At 32.7% G+C, this 22,441-nt stretch overlaps 1 protein-coding gene across 1 annotated transcript in view; it reads right to left on the minus strand.

Annotated features, from left to right (window-relative positions):
- The window catches only part of LOC127711733 (E3 ubiquitin-protein ligase CHFR-like), a 48,034-nt gene that overhangs the window by 11,708 nt on the left and 13,885 nt on the right, over nucleotides 1-22,441 (minus strand). Inside the window, exons 4-17 of the mRNA XM_052217842.1 lie at nucleotides 21,905-21,968; nucleotides 21,143-21,256; nucleotides 19,219-19,289; nucleotides 14,933-15,198; nucleotides 13,541-13,616; nucleotides 12,274-12,352; nucleotides 11,473-11,537; nucleotides 10,968-11,065; nucleotides 7,758-7,850; nucleotides 7,082-7,161; nucleotides 6,177-6,314; nucleotides 4,036-4,215; nucleotides 2,870-2,953; nucleotides 1,663-1,733 (exon numbers count right to left, since the gene is read on the minus strand). Of these exons, the coding sequence (XP_052073802.1) occupies nucleotides 1,663-1,733; nucleotides 2,870-2,953; nucleotides 4,036-4,215; nucleotides 6,177-6,314; nucleotides 7,082-7,161; nucleotides 7,758-7,850; nucleotides 10,968-11,065; nucleotides 11,473-11,537; nucleotides 12,274-12,352; nucleotides 13,541-13,616; nucleotides 14,933-15,198; nucleotides 19,219-19,289; nucleotides 21,143-21,256; nucleotides 21,905-21,968 (1,479 nt within the window). The remainder of the gene's footprint in view (nucleotides 1-1,662; nucleotides 1,734-2,869; nucleotides 2,954-4,035; nucleotides 4,216-6,176; nucleotides 6,315-7,081; nucleotides 7,162-7,757; nucleotides 7,851-10,967; nucleotides 11,066-11,472; nucleotides 11,538-12,273; nucleotides 12,353-13,540; nucleotides 13,617-14,932; nucleotides 15,199-19,218; nucleotides 19,290-21,142; nucleotides 21,257-21,904; nucleotides 21,969-22,441) is intronic.

The following is a 22,441-nucleotide window of genomic DNA, read 5'->3' on the forward strand; positions in this document are numbered from 1 at the left end:
ACTAAAGACTAAGCAACACGAACCCCACCAAAAACTGGGGGTGATCTCAGGTGCTCCAACATTATAGACAAAATTTTAGGACTAAAATTCCTTTGTTGTTGTTAGTCAAAAATCATCATTTAAAGACAATAACTCCTTAAGGTGTAATCCAATGGTTTTGGTCATAGTGATCATAATTATGTAGATGTTGTACTGCTGATTAGTTTTGCTGTTTACAGTTTCCTCATATCTATTATAGTTATCAAGATGATAGACAATACAAAAAAAAAGTAGTCAAAAATTATCATTTAACAGCAATAACTCATTACAGAGTCCTCTAATGGTTTCAGTTGTATTGGCATTTTTGTAGATCTTTCATTGCTGACCATAAGAAATTCTAAATTTAACACAATGTATGATAATCTATCTTTTATTTTTATTTTGAATGTCTACAATTGACTGAATGTCCAGCCAAGAGGTTTCAACTTTCCAGTTTTAGTGGTCACCAAGTTCAACTTCCCAGTATTGGTTTAATATTTGACAATACTAAAAAATCTTATTTATTACATTAGGGACATTAAACTGTAGTAGTTCAAAAAATTGGTTTCAATTATATAGCAAGTGAGAAGGAAATGAAGCCCAACAACCGGTTTTTGTGAATATCTAACATCCCCCTTTCTGACTTTTAGTACCAAAAAAAAAGTCAAAATACCTGGCACTTTGAGAAAAATCAAAATCCTGTGGACATGCACACTTCCATTGTGTGTACAAACAACCTACAAAATATTAAGGCTTAAGCTCAAAAACTGTAGGAGGAGATAGCCGGACAAACCATGATCTCTTTATGCAACTAGTACCAAAAAAGGACTAAGTCCAAATACCTGACATTTTAAGAATATTTAGAAAAAATCTAAATCCTGTGAACATGCACACCTCTATTATGTGTAGAAACATCCCTCAAAATATTAAAGCTGTAGCTCAAAAACTGTAGGAGAAGATAGCCGGACAAACCATGTAATTATATCTTGACAGACGGTAAATTAATATGCACCTCAATATTTTGTCTAAGGGGCATAAAAACTTTAACCACAGACTGAACCTAAATGTGTACGCCGCCGATGCAGCCAATGGAATCTAGGATCGCTATGTCTCGCTTTCACAACATAAATGTCGCTGGCTAGACAAAAAACATTAATTTTATACTTCCAAAATATATACCTTAAGGATCATTCGACCCAAGTTTGGTGGAAGTTGGTTCAGTTTTTTCAGAGGAGATGACAAGGGATGATATAAATAAGAAAGTAAAAATACATCTTAATTAAAAACAATGGATACCATTATTGTCTCCTTAGAAAATCTTGACCAGCTAGCATCAAGATGAAGGATAGCAATCCAAGATCTGTTGTTGATAGTATAGTCAAACCCAGCCTTAACAGTTGCAAAAACAACAACTCTATCAATTAAAAACACTAAAACAATTTGCAGCGATCCCGGCCAAGCGCAATGTGGGGATTGGAATTTTCGGAAACCTCTTTTCAAAGGTCACTTTTGAAACTTCCCATGAGTGACTGCTTAATATAAGTTTGATTTTATCTATAAAAGATTTGTATTGATTATATCCTTCCATTTATCCTTGCCTTCTAGATCTTAAACAGTTTTTTTATGTTATATTATATGCCTTACCTTAAATATTTCGGATTCATAAACATTTTCTAATATGAGGTTATTCAAGCATTTCTTCCCAAAGTTTAAATCTACAATAAAACCATATACTGCAATACTGGTGATGTTGTCCTGTCGATATAAATCTGGAGTTAATATTGGTTTTCGGACAGGGCCAATACCGGGACCAGTACAGAAAAAGCAGTATTGGCCCCTGTATAAGCCCATGGGCTAATACGGGATGTTCACTTCCGGTTTCAATTTTCTTACGCCTAAGCTTACTTAACAGTTAACTTTGGACGTGTCGTTATGTATAAAATACATTTGTATTCATATATTTGAACCTAACATCATAAAAAGGTTTAAATGATGTTCAGTGTTTTGTAACGTCTTGAAATGGAAATATTTCTCAGCCTTTTCGAGTACGACTTCAAATTATTTTTAGTGTTCAATTTCCGTTGATCAATTATGAGAACGCAGACGATTCTACAGCAAGAATAGTTAAACTCTCTGATTTATTCTTCCCAGCTACTTTATATTTGTTAGATAAAATGAATTTTAATAGCACAAGATTAAGTACTTGGACGAGAAATCAGAAATAACATCTGACAATGTTGACAAAAAATCCATCGTGAATGCGAAAAGACAAGTTCAGATATGAATTTCTGTATCTTCTTCTACTTTAAGGTAAGTTGCTTACGGTAGATTAATTGAAGAATTAAAATCATTTAATAAAAGTGTTATGAACTGGCTGTTTCTGTATTGGCCCCGTTATAGATTCTGGATCAGCTGTATTGGCCCTCGACTCTTCGAGTTTCGAGTCCAATACAGCTAACCTCGAATCTATAACAGGGCCAATACAGAAACAGCCAGTTTATAACACTATATTATGAATCACATCTTTCTCATAAGCATTGCTGGGAAAATAAACCATCGATATATAAGTTTTTATTGTTTCTGAATCCCTATTTTCTGTAGTATATTTGTCATTTTGTGCACTTTTAAAAAAGAAAATATTCTTTTAACTAAATTTGGCCTTTTTAACTTTATTGATTCAAGCATCACTGATGTGTCTTTTGTAGACCAAATGTACATCTGGCTTACAAAATTTTAATCCTGGTATATATGATGAGTTTGATTAAAATATCTTCTACTTTTTTATTGATAATTTGAGTACCTGTGAAAACAATACATATACCCGATGCCATGTCTGTCTAATGATTGTTACCTTTAAACTTTCCTATACAACCTGTACATTCATTCTTTGTACATCCCCAGTAGGCATGACAATAAGCTCTGTAACAAATCTGACCTGTAAAAAAAATAATGCTTTGTTGACGACATCTAATGTATTTCCTAATTTAATAAATTATGTTGTTCAAGTGTTTTATCAATGATATAAATATAACACATCTCCTTTTTTTACATTTTCACATGTTATATGCAATCAAATTTAACAGAATTTTCAACTGATAAAACAAAAACTAGGAACAAAAGTTTCGGAAAAGGCCAGAATATCTTTCTATACTGATTAACAGATATATATTAAAGTGCAGGTAACACATTTACTTCATAACAAGATATATAGCATAATTTTCTTTTAACTTTAATAAATATGTTTAATAATGAAAAACTGAAATTGCATTAAACTTTGTGGTGAAGACTGACTTTTCCTGAGCCTTTTGTTTTAAAATTATGGCATTCAGAATAAATTTCAATCTGTACAAAAACATACTGTGGCACTTAAAAAAATATATCATAGAAGTCTTCTTGATAAAAATTTGCAAATCATCATATGATGAAGTTGCCTATTTAAATTTCTAATCAATCTTGTAAAATTTTAATAGAAAGTATCAAGACAACTTGTTAGAGAACTTGAAATCTTGCCAGAGATAACATACCATAAATGATGACGATATCAAAACAATATGAAAAAAATCACTCAATTAGCCTGGTTCTTTCTGTTGTCCTTCCAAATATTTTGCCACAAATGATGCCAATGTGAAGTTTTTAGTTGCCATGTTTTTATCAAATTCTGACACAAAAAGTTACCCACATATTTTGTTCATGGAATTTCTTGAAGAGATGGCTGGTGAAAAGCTGTTGGTTCATGTCTGTCATATATGTTTTGACAATACGGTATTGGTTCTTCTCATTTATGAAGGCCGTGCAGTGGCCTATAATTGCTTACATCCAGTTGTTTTGAACTCTGGTGGATAGTGGCATTGGCAATCATACCACATCTCCTTACTGTTATAAAGCCACACAGGACAGTGAATCAGTCTTCATGATAAACTAACCTAATTAGGTAAGAATAATTTTAGAGTCATTTCCATGAGTATGTATATCTTGCTTAGACTTTAGTTTATATAGCTATAGATACAAAATACTCACATTGCTGGGGTGGTATATTGTTAGCAGGGTTCATTGCCTGGGCTCTTCTGTCTGGCATGGGCTGTAGACAACACTGACATAAAACATGATTCTGAACAAGCGAGCAGTTATAGGGCGGAGCTTCTGGCATGGTCTTCTCATCTTTTAGTTCTGGGTCAGCCATTTTCTTTGTTTTGCCATCTACAATTGAGAATCTTACTTATACAAAGAGAAAACACACTGTATGTATAAATTCTTCAATGGAGAATTTGAGAGAAAAACTAAAGCTGTTGTCCCTAAGTTATAATAAATTATCATTTTTCTCATTTGTAAAGAAGTGAAACTGAATTCTAAAATGCCAAACACTTTTAAACAAAGGTTAACATCTACAAAGTTGTCTGCAATTCTTTATTTTTTATTTCTTTCCCATAATTTGAACTTTTCATTAAATTTTACAATGAAAAATTCAATGAAAACTGTTCGGCATCATGTTGATAAATTATATCTTGGATTCAACTAGTTTTCAATGGGTTAAATTAGTCATTTCGCATGATTGTAAATGGAAAAAAAATTAAACCAAAAAATGTGTACACAGAAATCATGCCCTGCTAGCACTATCACATTTCTATTGTCAGTGATCTATGAAATCACAGTCAAATCCACAATTCAAAATTTTCTTTTACATAAATCTTTGAAAATCATTTTATATTAAGGATGTATCTTCCCCTGATATAGCTCTGATTCCTTGTAGGGATTTAACTACTTTTTGGTGTATTTCGTTTATATCAGTTCTTCAAAGTTTGTATTGGGTTTTCCTTTCAATTATTTTTGCATCAAGCATCACTTCCTATGAGACATTTTAGGTGTTAAAATGCCAGCCTAGTGCAGTAAATTGGTACCATGAATCTTATTGGCATATAAATTGAAAAGTTTAGGTCATACTAAAAATGTATACTAAGTTTCAAGTTGAGGCGACCACAACTTGAGGCGTCTTGGTGCCGCGACACTAAAATGGCCTGGACAGAACACTGCTTTCATAAAGTCTAGGAATTTTTTGTTGAAATGTTGGTAATACTTTGAATATCACTATTTATATAAAGTGAAATTTAAAAAACAAACATTTCAAGAGGTTTCTAAAGATCAAATCAAGTACTTCATGATCTCCCAAAATGTTTACAAGATTATGATGCATATCTTTTTCACGTTTTTTAACAAAACTATAATATAGGAAAATATTCATAAATTTTCAAACAAGGAATCTTTGTAATAATTTTAAAATATAATGGATGCTTAAAACCTGGCGGAAAGTGTATGACTTGTATTTGTTTTTTCAGAAGTTTTAATTACTGCATGCTCTATAAGTAATTTCAAACACTTTAGATTTCATCAGACCAGAGTATAGTAATATTCTCTAATCCTTCTGTGATTTTGTCTCTGGGCTATTCCATTTACATTATTGTTGTAGGGGTGGAAGGATTTTTATTTCTATTTTTGGAAATTGGTTGTATATAATCAATGCTTGTATATCCATTTGATGGATGCAAAATTACTCAAAAGAAATATTGTGAATTCATTTATTTTTGTTAGCACCAATTTTTGTTGGTTGAGGAAAAATTGTATTTTCGACTTGATTTCTTGGTTTTGCAAAATTTTGCTTACAAGCCTATAGAAAGTTTGTACTTTGTTGAACATCTAAATTTGTGGTTCATCTATACACACAAAATCCACGAAAATTGGTATCCAACGAATAATAATTATATAATGAATCCACAGTGCACTGATTGTGGAGGGATTTCTTTTTGACATTTTTACCTATTATGTCTGTTTGTTTTGTTCACACATTGTTGTCAATATAATGGAATTTTATGCGAAAGTCATACAAGTTAAAGGTTTAGCTAGCTTTAAAACCAGGTTTAATCCACCATTTTCTACATAAGGAAATGCCTGTACCAAGTCAGGAATATGACAGTTGATTTCCATTTGTTTGATGTGTTTCAGCTTTTCATTTTGCCCATTGTTAAGGGACTTTCTATTTTGAATTTTCCTTGGAGTTTGGTATTTTTGTTGTATTAGTTTTTCCTATCCCCACAGATCCATTTTAAAGGAATAGCCCTCCGTTAAATCTATAAAATATGTCCTTCCTATCTCTTTTTTTTTCATACCAGAGGTAGAAGCTTCGGCCCCATCACCCAGAGATTGTGTTGCTTCTGACTCCTCCTCTTCCTTCTTCTCAGTGGCTGTGCCTGTAGTCTGGTAACCTCCCTGGTTCAAACCTAAAGCTGTGCCTACAGCATTTATAGCTGAAATGAAATATTCAATGTTGTAAGATCGAAGTAGATATTCACCCATCTCCAGTAAATTATTGAAACCAACTCTGCAACTCAAAATAGATGACTATAATTTTTTATATAACAACATAATAAAATTGCCTGTATACAACTTGTGGTATGATTCTTATAGTGATGTGTCCACTATTGATGAAACTAAAGACATCTATGTATTTGAGATCAAGGTGCAATGATCTACCTCAGCATAAACCTATAATACAAGATTTCTATGTTCTATGAATTTTTGTGAGAGCTATACTGTTCTATATCCATTCTTACAATTGCATTATCATGTAGCCTGATCCTCTAGTTAAGAAAGGAGGTGCAGAGAAAAATTATGTTAAAGTTTTGTATAACAATTTTTTCCCACATATTTTAGCTGTTCAAAAAATGTTATCCAAATACTATGCTTAAATTTTGTACATAATTTGACCAGAATCTGTAAGCAAATCATACATTGCAGAATTGAGAACATTACAGTACTCCATAAATCAATGATGTATTGCCAATATACACAGGACAAAATTTCTAAAAAAAATATGTGATGAACTGTTCTTTGTCTGTTACATGTATTGTTCATTCTGTATTTAATTTCTGTGTATGTCTCTTTTTTCAGATTTTGTCAATGGTCGATCTGATCTGTTCTTCTGTTCAGTATTTTTGGTGGTCCTGTTTAACTCCTTTTTACGTATTATTAGAGAAGAGAAAAAACCTTGCATGCTGAAATTAAAATTTCATACCTGTCTGAAATATACCTGTAGGAGGAACTGTGGGCGGAGCTACATAACCTGAACACTGGCGACATTTTGTGGCTGTTGGTCTGAAAAACAAATTTCAAGATATAAAAACAATTTCATATGTCAATTCAAAGATAGCAGATCATAGAACTAACAGTTTAACTTATTACCTTTTAAAAAAAATTCCGATAGTTCATTGATATTTACATAAAAATACAATGCTTTTCAATTTTATCTGTTTATTAAAAATCTGCACGATATAATTTTAATGAGATTAAGTTTTCAATGTTTTCATTTTTTTTTTTAAATATGTCAGAAATGCTTATAAGCTGATAAAATAAACCTACACCCTTAAAGCAGAAAACTACATAAATAACTAAATAAATTGACAGTAATAAAATGAAAGGTAGAAAACATCTATAGCTACTAGGGATCATATATATTCATTCTTGAGAACAAGCTTCAAGCTGCATGTTCCAAGTATCCTCTTTAAGGAAGCTCTTGACTTTAAAATGGCTGCAATACAGCTACAAGCCTTCAAAGAAAAACAATTTTAGCATGATCAAAGCTTGCTTTCAAATTAATTTTATTCTAAGTGTAGTATTGAATGACATCATGAGATTCTTTAATATCAAGGGAAAAAAACTAGTTTTCTGTTGTAAACTGTAAATAATCTTACCTTGCTCCAAAAAATGGTGTACCAATTCCAAAAAGCATGGGTGGTGCTGGTGGAAATACTGGTGGGTTGAATCCTATAGCAGGTGGAACTGTTCTGCAACAGAAAAATCGATCGTAAAGTAAGAAAATATTGTAAAAATAACTATTGGTAAAAAATATATTGGAGAGTTGCATAACACATGATAATTTTTTCTGTGGGTTATAGGGTTGGAAGCAAATAAAATCTGTTACATATGCAGACAAAAATAATTGCTGAAACACTCCAATTCAAATAACCATACCTTTAATTTTAAATTACAGAGGAGGAGAAATTTGGAAATAGTACAATTAGAATTTAAAATTGTATCTAACCGATTCTTGTGGTCCAATCAGGACAAATCTTAGAATATTTAAGTAGCAACCTTCTTTATAAACAATTCCTGCCAAGTGTTGTACAGAATCCAGATAACAATTAACTGTGGTATCAATTTTCGTGGATTGAGAAAAAAAATTATTTCGAGGGTACATTATTTTGTAGTTTCACCATTTGCTCTCCTAAAATTAATGAAATTTGTATTTCGTTTAGGATTTAAATTTGTGATTTTCCTCTACACTCGCAATTCAAAGTATTCCAAGAGTATTAATTAATCCACAGAAGTCCATTATTTCATTTTAGAGAGGACATATTTGTTTTAACATCAAATGTGAAATATTTCCTGAATTGAATCATAATTTCCTGTCAATATGCACATCTACATAGAATGTCCTTATTATCTACAAAGTTTCATGAAATTATGTTGTGTGGTTTCAGAGGAGTTGCGATGACAAACTGTTGCAGAAGTACATTGAAGCAAATAAGTTCAAAGGGGCGTAACTCCTAGAAAAAAAATTGAATCATAATTTCCTGTCGATATGCACATCTACATAGTATGTCCTTATTATCTACAAAGTTTCATGAAATTCTGTTGTGTGGTTTCAGAGGAGTTGTGATGACAAACTGTTGCAGTAGTACATTGAAGCAAATAAGTTCAAAGGGGCGTAACTCCTAGAAAAAAAATTGAACAGTAATTTCCTGTCGATATGCACATCTACATAGTATGTCATTATTATCTAAAAAAGTTTCCTGAAATTCTGTTGTGTGGTATCAGAGGAGTTGCAATGACAAACTGTTGCAGTAGTACATTGAAGAAAATAAGTTCAAAGGGGCGTAACTCCTAGAAAAAAAATTGAAAAGTAATTTCCTGTCGATATGCACATCTACATAGTATGTCCTTATTATCTAAAAAGGTTTCATGAAATTCTGTTGTGTGGTATCAGAGGAGTTGCGATGACAAACTGTTGCAGTAGTACATTAAAGTAAATAAGTTCAAAGGGGGCTTAACTCCTAGAAAAAAAATTGAATCGCAATTTCCTGTCGATATGCACAACTACATAGTATGTCCTTATTATCTAAAAAGGTTTCCTGAAATTCTGTTGTGTGGTTTAAGAGGAGTTGCGATGACAAGAAACAGGACTGACGGACAGACGGACGGACGGACAGACAGACGGGTCAAAAACATTATACCCTCCGCAACCCGTTGCGTGGGGTATAATTATACAATAAATCAAATACCCAGGACATTAAGTCTGTGGGAAATTTGATCTGCCATTGGAAAAACAGAATATGATGGAACCAGATGGCAATTTTGCCTTGTAACAGACAACCTGCAATCCCCTCTTAGGTTTGTTGAAAGGGTTTGATTATTGCCTCTGGTTGTCAGATTTTTTCCAACTACTGGAACAAATGAGGAATACTCATACAGAACCTTCCATACATTATTCCTGCCAAGTTTGGTTTAGATTGACTGTGTTGCTTTGGTGAAGATAAAACAGTAAATTCCTGTAGAATTAATTTTGAACCAATATCAAATTAATAGCATTAACACCAGTACAAAATGAGACTCTGTCTAAAAATTTACGAATAACAACCAAGAATTTTTTCTGGCAGTAATTTTTTATTCAATTGGATCTTTTTTAATTCTGTCATACATTATTTCTGTTAAGTTTTCATGAGAATGACTATATAATTTCACGGAAATGAATGAACTGTGACTTCTGAATGGTTCAATGGGAATACAAATGATATTATTGAGGCTATAAAATAATTTAAAGTTCTCCTTTATGCATGAGTAAGGCTATAAAACAATTTAACATTCTCCTTTATGAATGAGTTAGGTTATAAAACAATTTAAAGATCTCCTTTATGAATGAGTTAGGCTATAAAACAATTTAACGTTCTCCTTTATGAATGAGTTAGGCTATAAAACAATTTAACGTTCTCCTTTATGAATGAGTGAGGCTATAAAACAATTTAACGTTCTCCTTTATGAATGAGTTACACTGGTTGACCCTAGGTCAATCAGCATAAATGATGTTATTGAAAAATCAGTTCTTACTGTGATGTAATAACATAAGCATTGTGACGTAGGAAATGCACAGGAAAATGCATGAATTTGAAAGTCGTTTGCATATGCCATCAAATAAAAAAAAAAATTAGAAATCTTTGTTCAAGGTCTCTCTATCATCATGCCTGTAAAATTTGATTATGATAAGCTTTGTAGACTGAGAGGAGAATAAAATTAAAAATTGACAAAATATAAAACAGAATTACTCTCACTATCGGTGGTCCTGATAAAATTTTTATGCAATCTTTCATATAATTAATATTTCCAAAAAAATGTGCATTACTCTTTGAAAAATTGTTGATCTGCACTGATTTACGAACTTGTCTGAGACATTGCATATATAAACCTTTGATGTAATTTCTTTTTTTAAATGACAAGAATTGTATATGTGAGAGCGCTTGGAAGACCGAAAGGAAATGGAAGGAAGGACAGACAGATGGAAGGAAGCCCAGTATTTTTATGTCCCTCTCAAAAAGTCACGAGGGGGCAAAGATATGTTCATACTTTCATTAAAGTATTGTCCTAAATATAAATAAAATATTTGAGTCTGGACATTAAGTTAATTAAAATTAATCATTTATTAAAACCTAGCATCTATCAATCATGAAAATTGATTTTTTATTGTAAAGGAGAGCCACTAGATGGTGAGCAAAAATTATTTTATCATTTATTAAAACCTAGAATCTTTTCATTATGAAGATTTTTGGGGGTCAAGGAAAAAAGATTACATTAGTATCCACAACTGAATTGTACAATATAATGTTTATGACCTTTCAAGTAAAACCTACCTTTCTTCATCATCTACAGCATCAGAATCAGTATAGTCCTCCTCCTCCTCCTCCTCTTCATTATCTGGGTCATAACCTTCTTTGGCCGTAGGTGTCATCTAAAATTAGTGAAAAAATTGTAAGTAGTATTCATCCTAACCAGAAAAATTCATCTAACACTGTTGTCAAAATATATTACTGCAAATTCAGAAATCATTGGGTGCATCTATTAATGCAAATACTGAACAATAAAAAAATGCAGATTACTTAAACCAATTTGAACAGGAATTTCTGCATAAAATTAATGCTTTTAAAATATAAAGTTTGAGTTTTTAGTACTGTGATACTCCATATTTAGCATTATTTGCTATTTCAAGCAGGTTCTGCTTTCTTTAAAAGATTTCTTTTTTTTTAAGAATAAAGTAAGAAAATTTCTAATGTATAATTTAAAGTTGAATTTAGCTATTATATCAATTTGTCTTTCCATTTATCAAGTTATCAAGCTAGGGTAAAATAAATAAGTTACCATATCTTTGGTAATTTTATTCTTTGCATCAAGGGCTTTCAAGTCTTCTTCTGGTCTCTTCTTCTCTGTAATGAAAAAAACAATACTGGCATACATTAAAAAACCATTTTTAAAGAAAAACAAACTAAATGTACTGAGCCCAATTTAACAATTCCCAATCATCACGTCCTTTACGGTTTTTAAAACAAATCTGTTTGTCATAAATAAGCAAACTTGTCAAAATAGAAGTGAGAATCGGCAACCTTCAAAGGAAATAACTAAAATTTCCATGAGAGGAAAAATACTCCTACATATGTTTTCCAACTCACAATACTGATCTTAAACTCACAAGTTTTCAAGAAAGGGGGGAAATTTATGACAGAGCAAATTAAAAACCAATAGTTTTAAAGCAATAAATTTCTTGCATCAATTAAAAATATCCTTTTCTTCATTTCCTTTTTTAGTGTTTAAATTTAACTTTAGTATATGACAGGTCCATATGTTAACTGCTATATGTATTTTAGTGATATTAAAATAAATTCATCAAAAAATCAAGTTTGAAATTCCAAGACACATAAAAACAGATAAAGAGGATTCATTATTATTCGTTGTTTAAATTTTCATGGATTTTGATTTTGATGGTGCAGGGGAACCAGGAATCTAAATGTTTGACAAATTACAACTTTTAACTTTTCTATAGGAATATACATGGACTTTGGCAAAACCACGAAATCAAATATTCATGAAAAAGTAAATTTTACTCAATCCACAAAAAATTAGTATCAACGGAAGTAAATAAATCCAAACTATTTTAATACAAACCTGGATGTTCTTTCAAATAAGCTTCTATCAAGTTGTTTACAATATGGTTTTTGTTGATTCTTTTTACTTTCATACGACACTAAAAAATAAATCGCAACTTTAGAGTCAAAAGTGGTCTGTTGAAATCAAATTAAATATTTAATGCCATTTTAATATCAGGATAAAATAATTGCACACAGCAACTGGGGGAAAAAAATATCATAAAAAACCAGCAACTTCTTGAGGTTTAGCTAGCTATAAAACTAGGTTTAATCCACCATTTTCTACATAAATGTACCAAGTCAGGAATGTGACAGTTATTATCCATACTTTCATGTGTTAGAACATTTGATTTTGCCATTTGATTATGGACTTTCCATCATTTTGAATTTTCCCTAAAAGTTCAGTATTTTTGTTATTTTACTTTTTTTAGCAAAAGTACTTTCTTTTGATCTAAGGTTTTCCTCTGTGTATTTTGTGAATTTTATCACGATATTAACATCAAACTATAAAATTGGGATCCACCTACCCCTAAAAAAAATTAGGACTTTTAATCAATAGTTTAGAATAAATCATTTAAAAAATTAAATCATCACGAGCCAAATCTCATACTGATAATCAACTAACAAACTGTCATTTAAAACAGGCACAGCTACAACAAGTATAAGCCTTGCTCAAAGTTGTTAACATTACTCATTTAAGAATAATCAACAATGCTCTGCATAAAGAATACTTCAAAATATACTGTTCATTTTTATGGTTTTTACTATGACTAAAGGGAAATAATTCAAACTTAATTTTAGTGCAAGAGTTAGAAAAATAATGGATTTACTTTTTAATTATCAAAAACCTTTATCTATATTTTTGAAACAGTTTGTTTTTCATTCATTTTAGATCTGTATTAAATGTTTATATTTGGATTATGAATAGTATTTTTAAGATGCAGTATAAATTGTGAAACATGTTATTCCGAGTCTAAACTTTGGCTTTGTTCTTCAAGAAAAGAATTGAGAAATTTGACTGTTTCTACGTTACTGTAGTAAAAAAAACTTAAATCTCCAACATTACGTTATTCATAAATTGAATGATATGTCTATACTTTTGAAAAAAGGCTTTTGTTTTTATATTCAATCGTATATCAAGTATATTGATCTTTCAATTTTAAATTAGAAAATATCAATATGTTGGTTCAAAGCTCAATACAGCTTATGTTATGTTCATGTTTTGTATACCATGCCAACTCTAAATAGAGCTAATCATATTATTTATTTATTATATAAAAACTTACTGTAGGACATTCATTAGATTTTTGCATCCAGTCAGAGTAACATCCAGCACAATAGGAATGCATACAGGGTTGTAAGCTGTGAAAAAAGAAAATGTTTAATTTACACAGGTCCATCTTTCACAAATAAGTTCCTAGGTATCTATTGTTTTGATACTTTAACCATAATTTATTTACCATAATGTTTATAAAAATTATTTCAAAACCCTTCACCCCCCGTTTTTTGTAGGGTTCGTGTTGCTCGGTCTTTAGTTTTCTATGTTGTATACTGTTGTTTGTCTGTTGGGTCTTTTTCTTTTTTTAGCCATGGCGTTAGTTTATTTTTGACTTCTGAGTTTGAATGTCCCTTTGGTATCTGGCGGCTTTCTTTTTTCAAATAAAAAAATGGGGAATGTGTCCATGGGACACAGATGATGCCCCTCTCTAGAACGGTAAAAGTGACCCCACCAAAATTTGAACTTTATCTGTGTTTTGTGGTAATAAGCATTGTGCATAAGTTTCAAAACATTTGTTTGAGGCAAACTATAGTTGGAGAACAGAAATGAATATTTCAGCAATTTTTCCATTTGTAAAGGGGCATAACTCTAGAACAGTAAAAGTGACGCCACCAAAATTCAAACTTGATCTGTGTTTTGTGGTAATAAGCATTGTGCATAAGTTTCAAAACATTTGTTTGAGGCAAACTATAGTTGGAGAACAGAAATGAATATTTCAGCAATTTTTCCATTTGTAAAGGGGCATAACTCTAGAACAGTAAAAGTGACGCCACCAAAATTCAAACTTGATCTGTGTTTTGTGGTAATAAGCATTGTGTATAAGTTTCATAACATTTGGTTGAGGCAAACTAAAGTTAATAGAGAACGGAAACAAAAAAATCAGCAATTTTTCCATTTGAAAAGGGGCATAACTCTAGAATGGTGAAAGTGATGCCAAGAAAATTCAAAATTGATCTGTGTATTGTGGTAATAAGCATTGTGTATAAGTTTCATAACATTTGGTTGAGGCAAACTAAAGTTAGAGAACGGAAACCAATTTTGGGACGTACAGACGGATGGACGTACGTACAGATAGACAAGGGTAAAACTTAATGCCCCCTCCGCTAGGGTGGGGGCATAAAATCAAGAATTTTCATTTATGATAGCAGTGCTTTAACAGTACTGTTTTAACTAGCATTATAATTATTTAATCTGGTCCTGTTTGTTAGTGATGATCAGTTTTAAATACATGCATTATTTTTATATTTGCAGTGAATGATCATCATCAACTGTAACAAATTCATGATTTAGTTTCAGTAATGAACCTTATATGTGGTCCAAAAATCATATAACAATAAGACATGCCTGCAAGTGTGTTGAATAAATTCTACAGAGAATATCATATGAAACAAGTCCTCACCTAATACAGTTATACATAATCTCCTGACAAATACTACATATCAATGTCTCTTCTATCTCATCTACAGCTGGTGCCACTGCCGTGGTGGTTCCTGCTCCACTCTTCATTTTGGAGGCTTCTTCCTTGCTTATATCCTCCTTACTTTCCTTTTTATTCTCACCAGATGGCACTTCTGTGGTATTACCAGAACCTTTGTCTATTTTACTTTCCTCTAAAGTTTTCATCATTTTTTTCACAGGTTCACTTTCATCCTTATCTTCATCTTTCTATAAAATATAATTAGATAAACTATAATACCCTAATTATTGAGTTAAAGGGGCACTAGCTACGAGATATGAAAAACTAGAGGCTCTCAAGAGCCTGTGTCGCTCACCTGACTCTACTTTGGTTTTAGAAATCATGTAAAGATAGATAAAAATCATAACAGATACCCAAATGATTGAGGCCAAATTTTGATTAATATTGGTCCTGTTATTTAATAAAATATTCTGGTGGCCATCTTGAACAGTAAATCGGCAACAAAGTAGCAACACTTGGTCAGCACTTCATAAGGAACATTCATGCCATGTTTGGTTTCATTCCATTCAGTGGTACTCTAAAAGAAGACATTTGTATGTATTTCCAATAGGGTCCTATGTTAAACTAAGCCCCCCCCCCCTAGCGGCCATCTTGGATGATGGATCGACTGCAAAGTAACAACACTTGGTCTGCAACTCATAAGGAACATTCATGCCATGTTTGGTTCAATTCCTTTCAGTGGTTCTCTAAAAGAAGACAATTGTATGTATTTCCCATAGGGTCCTATGTTAAACTAAGTCCCCCGCTGGCGGCCATCTTGGATGATGGATCGGCTGCAAAGTAACAACACTTGGTCAACATCTCATAAGGAACATTCATGCCATGTTTGGTTTCATTCCATTTATTGGTTCTCTAAAAGAAGACATTTTTATGTATGTCCCAAAGGGTCTATGTAAAACTAAGTCCCCTGCTGGCGGCCATCTTGGATGATGGATCGGCTACAAAGTAACAACACTTGGTCAGCATCTCATAAGGAAGATTCATGCCATGTTTGGTTTCATTCCATTCAGTGGTTCTCTAAAAGAAGACATTTGTATGTATTTCCCATAGGTCATTTGTTAAACTAAGTCCCCTGCTGTCGGCCATCTTGGATGATGGACCTACTGCAAAGTAACAACACTTGGTCAGCACCTCATAAGGAACATTCATGCCACGTTTGGTTTTATTCCATTCAGTGGTTCTCTAAAAGAAGACATTTGTATGTATTTCCCATAGGGTCCTATGTTAAACTAAGTCCCCTGCTGGTGGCCATCTTGGATGATGGATCGGCTACAAAGTAACAACACTTGGTCAGAACCTCATAAGGAACATTCATGCCATGTTTGGTTTCGTTCCATTCAGTGGTTCTCTAAAAGAAGACAGTTGTATGTATTTCCCATAGGGTCCTATGTTAAACTAAGTCCCCCGCTGGCGGCCATCTTGGATGATGGATCGGCTACAAAGTAACAACACATGGTCAGCACCTCATAAGGAAGATTCATGCCATGTTTGGTTTTATTCCATTCAGTGGTTCTCTAAAAGAAGTCATTTGTATGCATTTCCCATAGGGTCCTATGTTAAACTAAGTCCCCCGCTGGCGGCCATCTTGGATGATGGATCGGCTACAAAGTAACAACACTTGGTGAGCACCTCATAAGGAACATTCATGCCATGTTTGGTTTCATTCCATTCAGTGGTTCTCTAAAAGAAGTCATTTGTATGCATTTCCCATAGGGTCCTATGTTAAACTAAGTCCCCCGATGGCGGCCATCTTGGATGATGGATTGGCTACAAAGTAACAACACTTGGTCAGCACCTCATAAGGAACATTCATGCCATATTTGGTTTCATTCCATTCAGTGGTTCTCTAGAAGAAGTTCAAAATGTAAAAAGTTAACGCCGACAACGGACGACGGACGACGGACGCCAAGTGATGAGAAAAGCTCACTTGGCCCTTCGGGCCAGGTGAGCTAAAAATGAATATGATTTTGTTTGGTTCAATCATTAATAAAAGTGCAATAATGAAATAATAACTCGCTTTTAGCAACCAATTTGGTTCAATTTTGTCTAAATGAGCAAAGAATTATCACTGATCAATTATTCCCTTGCAAGTGAATAATTCGACCTCATTGAATCTGTATTCATGTGACCTTCAATTTAACCCATTAGCTATACATTGGTTATGCATGAATTAGTCTTGTTCAGCCATTAAAAGGAAATACATAGGTGCAAACAAATGCAGCGGGTACATATTTGTAAGTGAGAAATATCAAATGCATATTACAAAAAATTAAATACTGGTCATCTCTTTGGTAAAATATTTAGTTGATTTTATCATTCACTTTACATTTGCACTTCCAAAAGTCATTTGCTATATAACTTAAGACTACACACTTTTGCAAAACATTAAGAAATAAGTTTTTTAATGATTCTATCAAAAATCAGCGCAAAAACTGAAGGCGTAAAGAAAAAAAGTCTGCATAACTGTGATTTTCAACAATTTTCAAAGTCCAAAACCTGTAATTTCAGCCAAAATCAGCAGAGCAGAACGAAACTTAAACTCGATCTGTAACACATCATGGGTAACTCACATAACAATAAACTGTTATCACAGAGATATGTCTCGCCTTTTTTGTAATTTTGATTATACAAATGTTGAAATTAAAATAGCAATACTTTTACATGTAAGTTATGCAAATATTCAAAGTCGATGAACCATGACTAAAGGTACATGGCTAAACAACCTCCATGGAATGAGATGTGCCAATGCTAATACAACTGCATACCAAATACTATTGACTTATTATAAGTCGTTCCCTTTAAACAAACCTAAACACAAACATTAACTTGTAAACTGTAAAAGTTTCAAAGTCAATGAACCATGATCAGGGGTGGGGCTATATAATCTCCATGGAAACGATACTCGCAAATGCCAATAAATTTGCATACCAAATATGATTGACTTAACATTAGCAGTTCATCTTAAACTGATCTAATCACAAACTAATACATGTAAACTATAAGCAAAAGTTTCAAAGTAAATAGACCATGACTGAGGGGGCGGGGCCAAATATTCTCCATGGAAATGAGATGTGCTAATGCTTTTACAACTGAACACCAATTAACATTGGCCTACCACTAATGGTTCCCCTTGAACTGACCTAATCACAAACTAATACATGTAAACTTAGCAAAATTTTCAAAGTCTATAGACCATGACTAAGGGGGCGGAGCCAAATAATCTCCATGGAAATGAGATATGCTAATGCTTATACAACTGCATACCAAATATCATTGACCTTCTACTAGTGGTTCCCCATAAATTGACCTAATCACAAACTAATACATGTAAACTATGAAAAGTTTCAAAGTCAATAGACCTTGACTGAGGGGGCGGGGCCAAATAATCTCCATAGTAATGAGATGTGCCAATGCTAATACAACTGCATACCAAATATCATTGACCTACCACTAGTGGTTCACCATGAACTAGACCTAATCACAAACTAATACATTGTTGACGCCGCCGCCGCCATCGACGCCGGAAACAGCATACCTATGTCTTGCTTTTTGACTCTGTCAAGGCAAGACAAAAATCAGCCCAATATCTGAAGGTAATTAGAAAAAAAGTCCTGATAACTGTGATTTTCCACAATTTATCAAGACCAAAGTCCTTAATTTCAGCAAATATTAGCAGAGCGGAACGAAACTGAAACTTGATCTGTAACTCATCAGGGTTAACTCCCATACCAAAAAATCAGCCAAATATCTGAAGGTGTATAGAAAAAAAACACCGTATAACTGTGATTTTCAACAATTTATCAAAGTCCAAAACCTGTCATTTCAGCAAAAATTAGCAGAGCGGAACGAAACTTAAACTTGATCTGTAACTCATCATGGTTAACTCACATACCAAAAATCAGCCCAATATCTGAAGGCGTTTAGAAAACAATTGCATATAATGGTTTGTTGCAGAATGACGGAAAAGGGTAAAACTATATGGCCCAGACAACTTTGTGATGTCTATTTCTAATTAAAAAGCTATATCATTTAATATCAGTTTCTTGTATAATAGTGTTTTTTTTCACATTTGAGATGTCCTTGACTTAATCAAACATGTTAATACAAAATTTGTCAGTATTTCTGTTAAATAAAGTTGATTGGTGATACTGTATTTTGAAAATTGCTTCAAAACTAAAAACATTCCTAATCATGCTTCTTAAAAATACCTTTGGCCTTTTTTTACTGGTATCATCTGGTGTATCTTCTTCTGTATCATCCAGGAAGTTAACATCAACATCTGTCATAAATATACAAGAAGACATACGGGTAAATATAACAAAAAGCTTGAATTAATAATTCTACACAATAAAAAGAAGCTAAAAACTCCTACTGTACTATTTGTATAGAAAATGATAAAGACATGACCAAAGTTTTGCTTGGGGAACATGAAAAATCATTATTTAAAAAAGTTAAACAAGAGTGCACACGCTGAAATGTCTCGCCTTCTTTACTAATCATTGATATTATGTTGATAGTCCTAAATATAAAGCTTTATTACAACTGTCACATAAACTTAACTTTAACCAAGTAAACTAAACATTGACCAATGAACCATGAAAATGAGGTCAAGGTCAGATGAACCATGCTAGGCAGGCATGTACAGCTAACAATTCTTCCATACAACAAATATAGTTGACCTATTGCTTATAGTTTAAGAAAAACAGACGAAAACACAAAAACTTAACACTGAGCAATGAACCTTGAAAATGAGGTCAAGGTCAAATAAAACCTGCGTAACTGACATATACATCATAAAATATTTCCATACACCAAATATAGTTGAACTATTGCATATAGTATTAGAAAAAAAGACCAAAACTCAAAAACTTAACTTTGACCACTGAACCATGAAAATGAGGTCAAGGTAAGATGACACCTGCCAGCTAGACATGTACACCTTACAATCATTCCATACACCAAATATAGCTGACCTATTGCATGCAGTATTAGAAAGAAAGACCAAAACTCAAAAACTTAACTTTGACCACTGAACCATGAAAATGAGGTCAAGGTCAGATGACACCTGCCAGCTAGACATGTACACCTTACAATCATTCCATACACCAAATATAGTAGACCTATTGCATACAGTATAAGAAAAACAGACCAAAACACAAAAACTTAACTATAACCACTGAACCATGAAAATGAGGTCAAGGTCAGATGACACCTGCCAGTTGGACATGTACACCTTACAGTCCTTCCATACACCGAATATACTAGACCTATTGCTTATAGTATCTGAGATATGGACTTGACCACCAAAACTTAACCTTGTTCACTGATCCATGAAATGAGGTCGAGGTCAAGTGAAAACTGTCTGACGGGCATGAGGACCTTGCAAGGTACGCACATACCAAATATAGTTATCCTATTACTTATAATAAGAGAGAATTTAACATTACAAAAAATCTGAACTTTTTTTTCAAGTAGTCACTGAACCATGAAAATGAGGTCAAGGACATTGGACATGTGACTGACGGAAACTTCGTAACATGAGGCATCCATATACAAAGTATGAAGCATCCAGGTCTTCCATCTTCTAAAATATAAAGCTTTTAAGAAGTTAGCTAACGCCGCCGCCGCCGCCGCCGCCGTAGCCGCCGCCGCCGCCGCCGCCGCCGCCGGATCGCTATCCCTATGTCGAGCTTTCTGCGACAAAAGTCGCAGGCTCGACAATAAAAAATCACAACGCCAATTTGTCAGAATCTTTTCTGAAATTACATTTGAATCCACTAACTTGCTTTAATAGAAGGAGTCAAAAATAACAAAGTGCCAATAAATAAACAAACTTCAACAACAACTACTATAAGCCCTCTATACAAAGTAGGGGGATAAGACATAACTTTATTCCTATGCCATGCAATTGTGTCAATTGATAACTGCCATTTGATAGTATAATTTTACATACAACGTTAACTGCTAGAGTAATCAGAAAAATTGTATAAAACCATGAAAACAATTGTCAAAATATGATAAACTGGTGATTTGGGGAAAAATAAATGAGACAGTAACCCAGCATTTATTTTAGCGAAAAAACATTAACATGTTTCTAAACTATACTCAACAATGGAAAAGCGTCAAACATACCGGCAACAGTAGCATCCAATATATTGGCATCAGTTTCATATTCCTGTGTTTGTTCTGCTTCTGACGAATCTTCTTTAGCAAGTTCTGCCATGCTCTGGTACACAAAACCAACATCTAAAATATTCAAAATATTAAGCATGATACTTTAAACTGGTTTTCTGATTTGATTTCTAGTTTCTATGTAACAAAATCAGTTTGCATATACTTGCATTGGTTGAGATGTGCATAAAACCTTCCTGTAACAATGTGTAAGATAATTTTAGTATAACTAAGACATATATAATATAAAATGAAGTTAAAAAACATTAATACACTATCAAACTTTATCAGTTTCTGTTGATCCCTACCCAGACTAATTCATTACCCAGTTTTAATTAATTTGTAGTGGTTTGTACACATTGAAATTTGAAAGTGACGTTACACAGGACATGCATATGAAAATGGTGGGCAAGACCCATGAATAAATATAAAACAAAGACTATGTTAATTTCTTTCAACAATTATTGGATTTTTTTTTTAAATTTCTTTGTTTTAAATCTAAAATGCAGGATTTTTGCACTCTTCAGAAAAAGTGTAAATGAAAACCCAGCATTAACATGATTGAAATGAATGAGTACAGGGTATACATGGTATATCTCAATGAGACAGAAAACGTTAAACACAAGTTAACAAAAAACATAAAGATGACACCATATGATCTTTAGTGATGTACAAGCACCCATACTATATGACAGATTATAAAAAGCTTTTAACCCAGCTTACTTTTCTCTTCTTCACCCTTTTTGTACACAATATAAAAGTCATCTCCATGCTGTAGTTCTTTCTTCTGAAATAAAAGAAGGTTTACAAGGTTACCATCAATGGCTCAAGAACTATAAACTTCAAATAATGAGTTTTGCAAGAATGGCAAACAAGTTAATAAATGGTAATAAAAGAAAAAAGAATAATTCAACATTTTCAGTACATACTTAAATAACTCAATAATTCAGTATGTCAATAACATTATATTGTATAAGATTAGAATATGGATAAGTTTAAAATCTAAGTCAGAACCATGAACGAAGAGTCTTGTAAATTTATATAATATGTCTTTGTGTATCTGTCTGCAGTGATCTTTCGTTTAGCACAAATTGAAAAATCAAATTAAATAGATGGCAATCAAAAGTACTTTGCCAGACACCACAATAGTATATGGTACATTTTATTGTGTTCCAGTCCTGCAATTCTACCATTGCAGTGAACTCTGTACATCACATTTGTTTTTCGTTTATTGTTATGTACATAAATCAAGTTTTTAGT

Source organism: Mytilus californianus, unplaced genomic scaffold (assembly GCF_021869535.1).
Source record: "Mytilus californianus isolate M0D057914Y unplaced genomic scaffold, xbMytCali1.0.p SCAF_8, whole genome shotgun sequence".
Taxonomy (NCBI): Eukaryota; Metazoa; Mollusca; class Bivalvia; order Mytilida; family Mytilidae; genus Mytilus; species Mytilus californianus.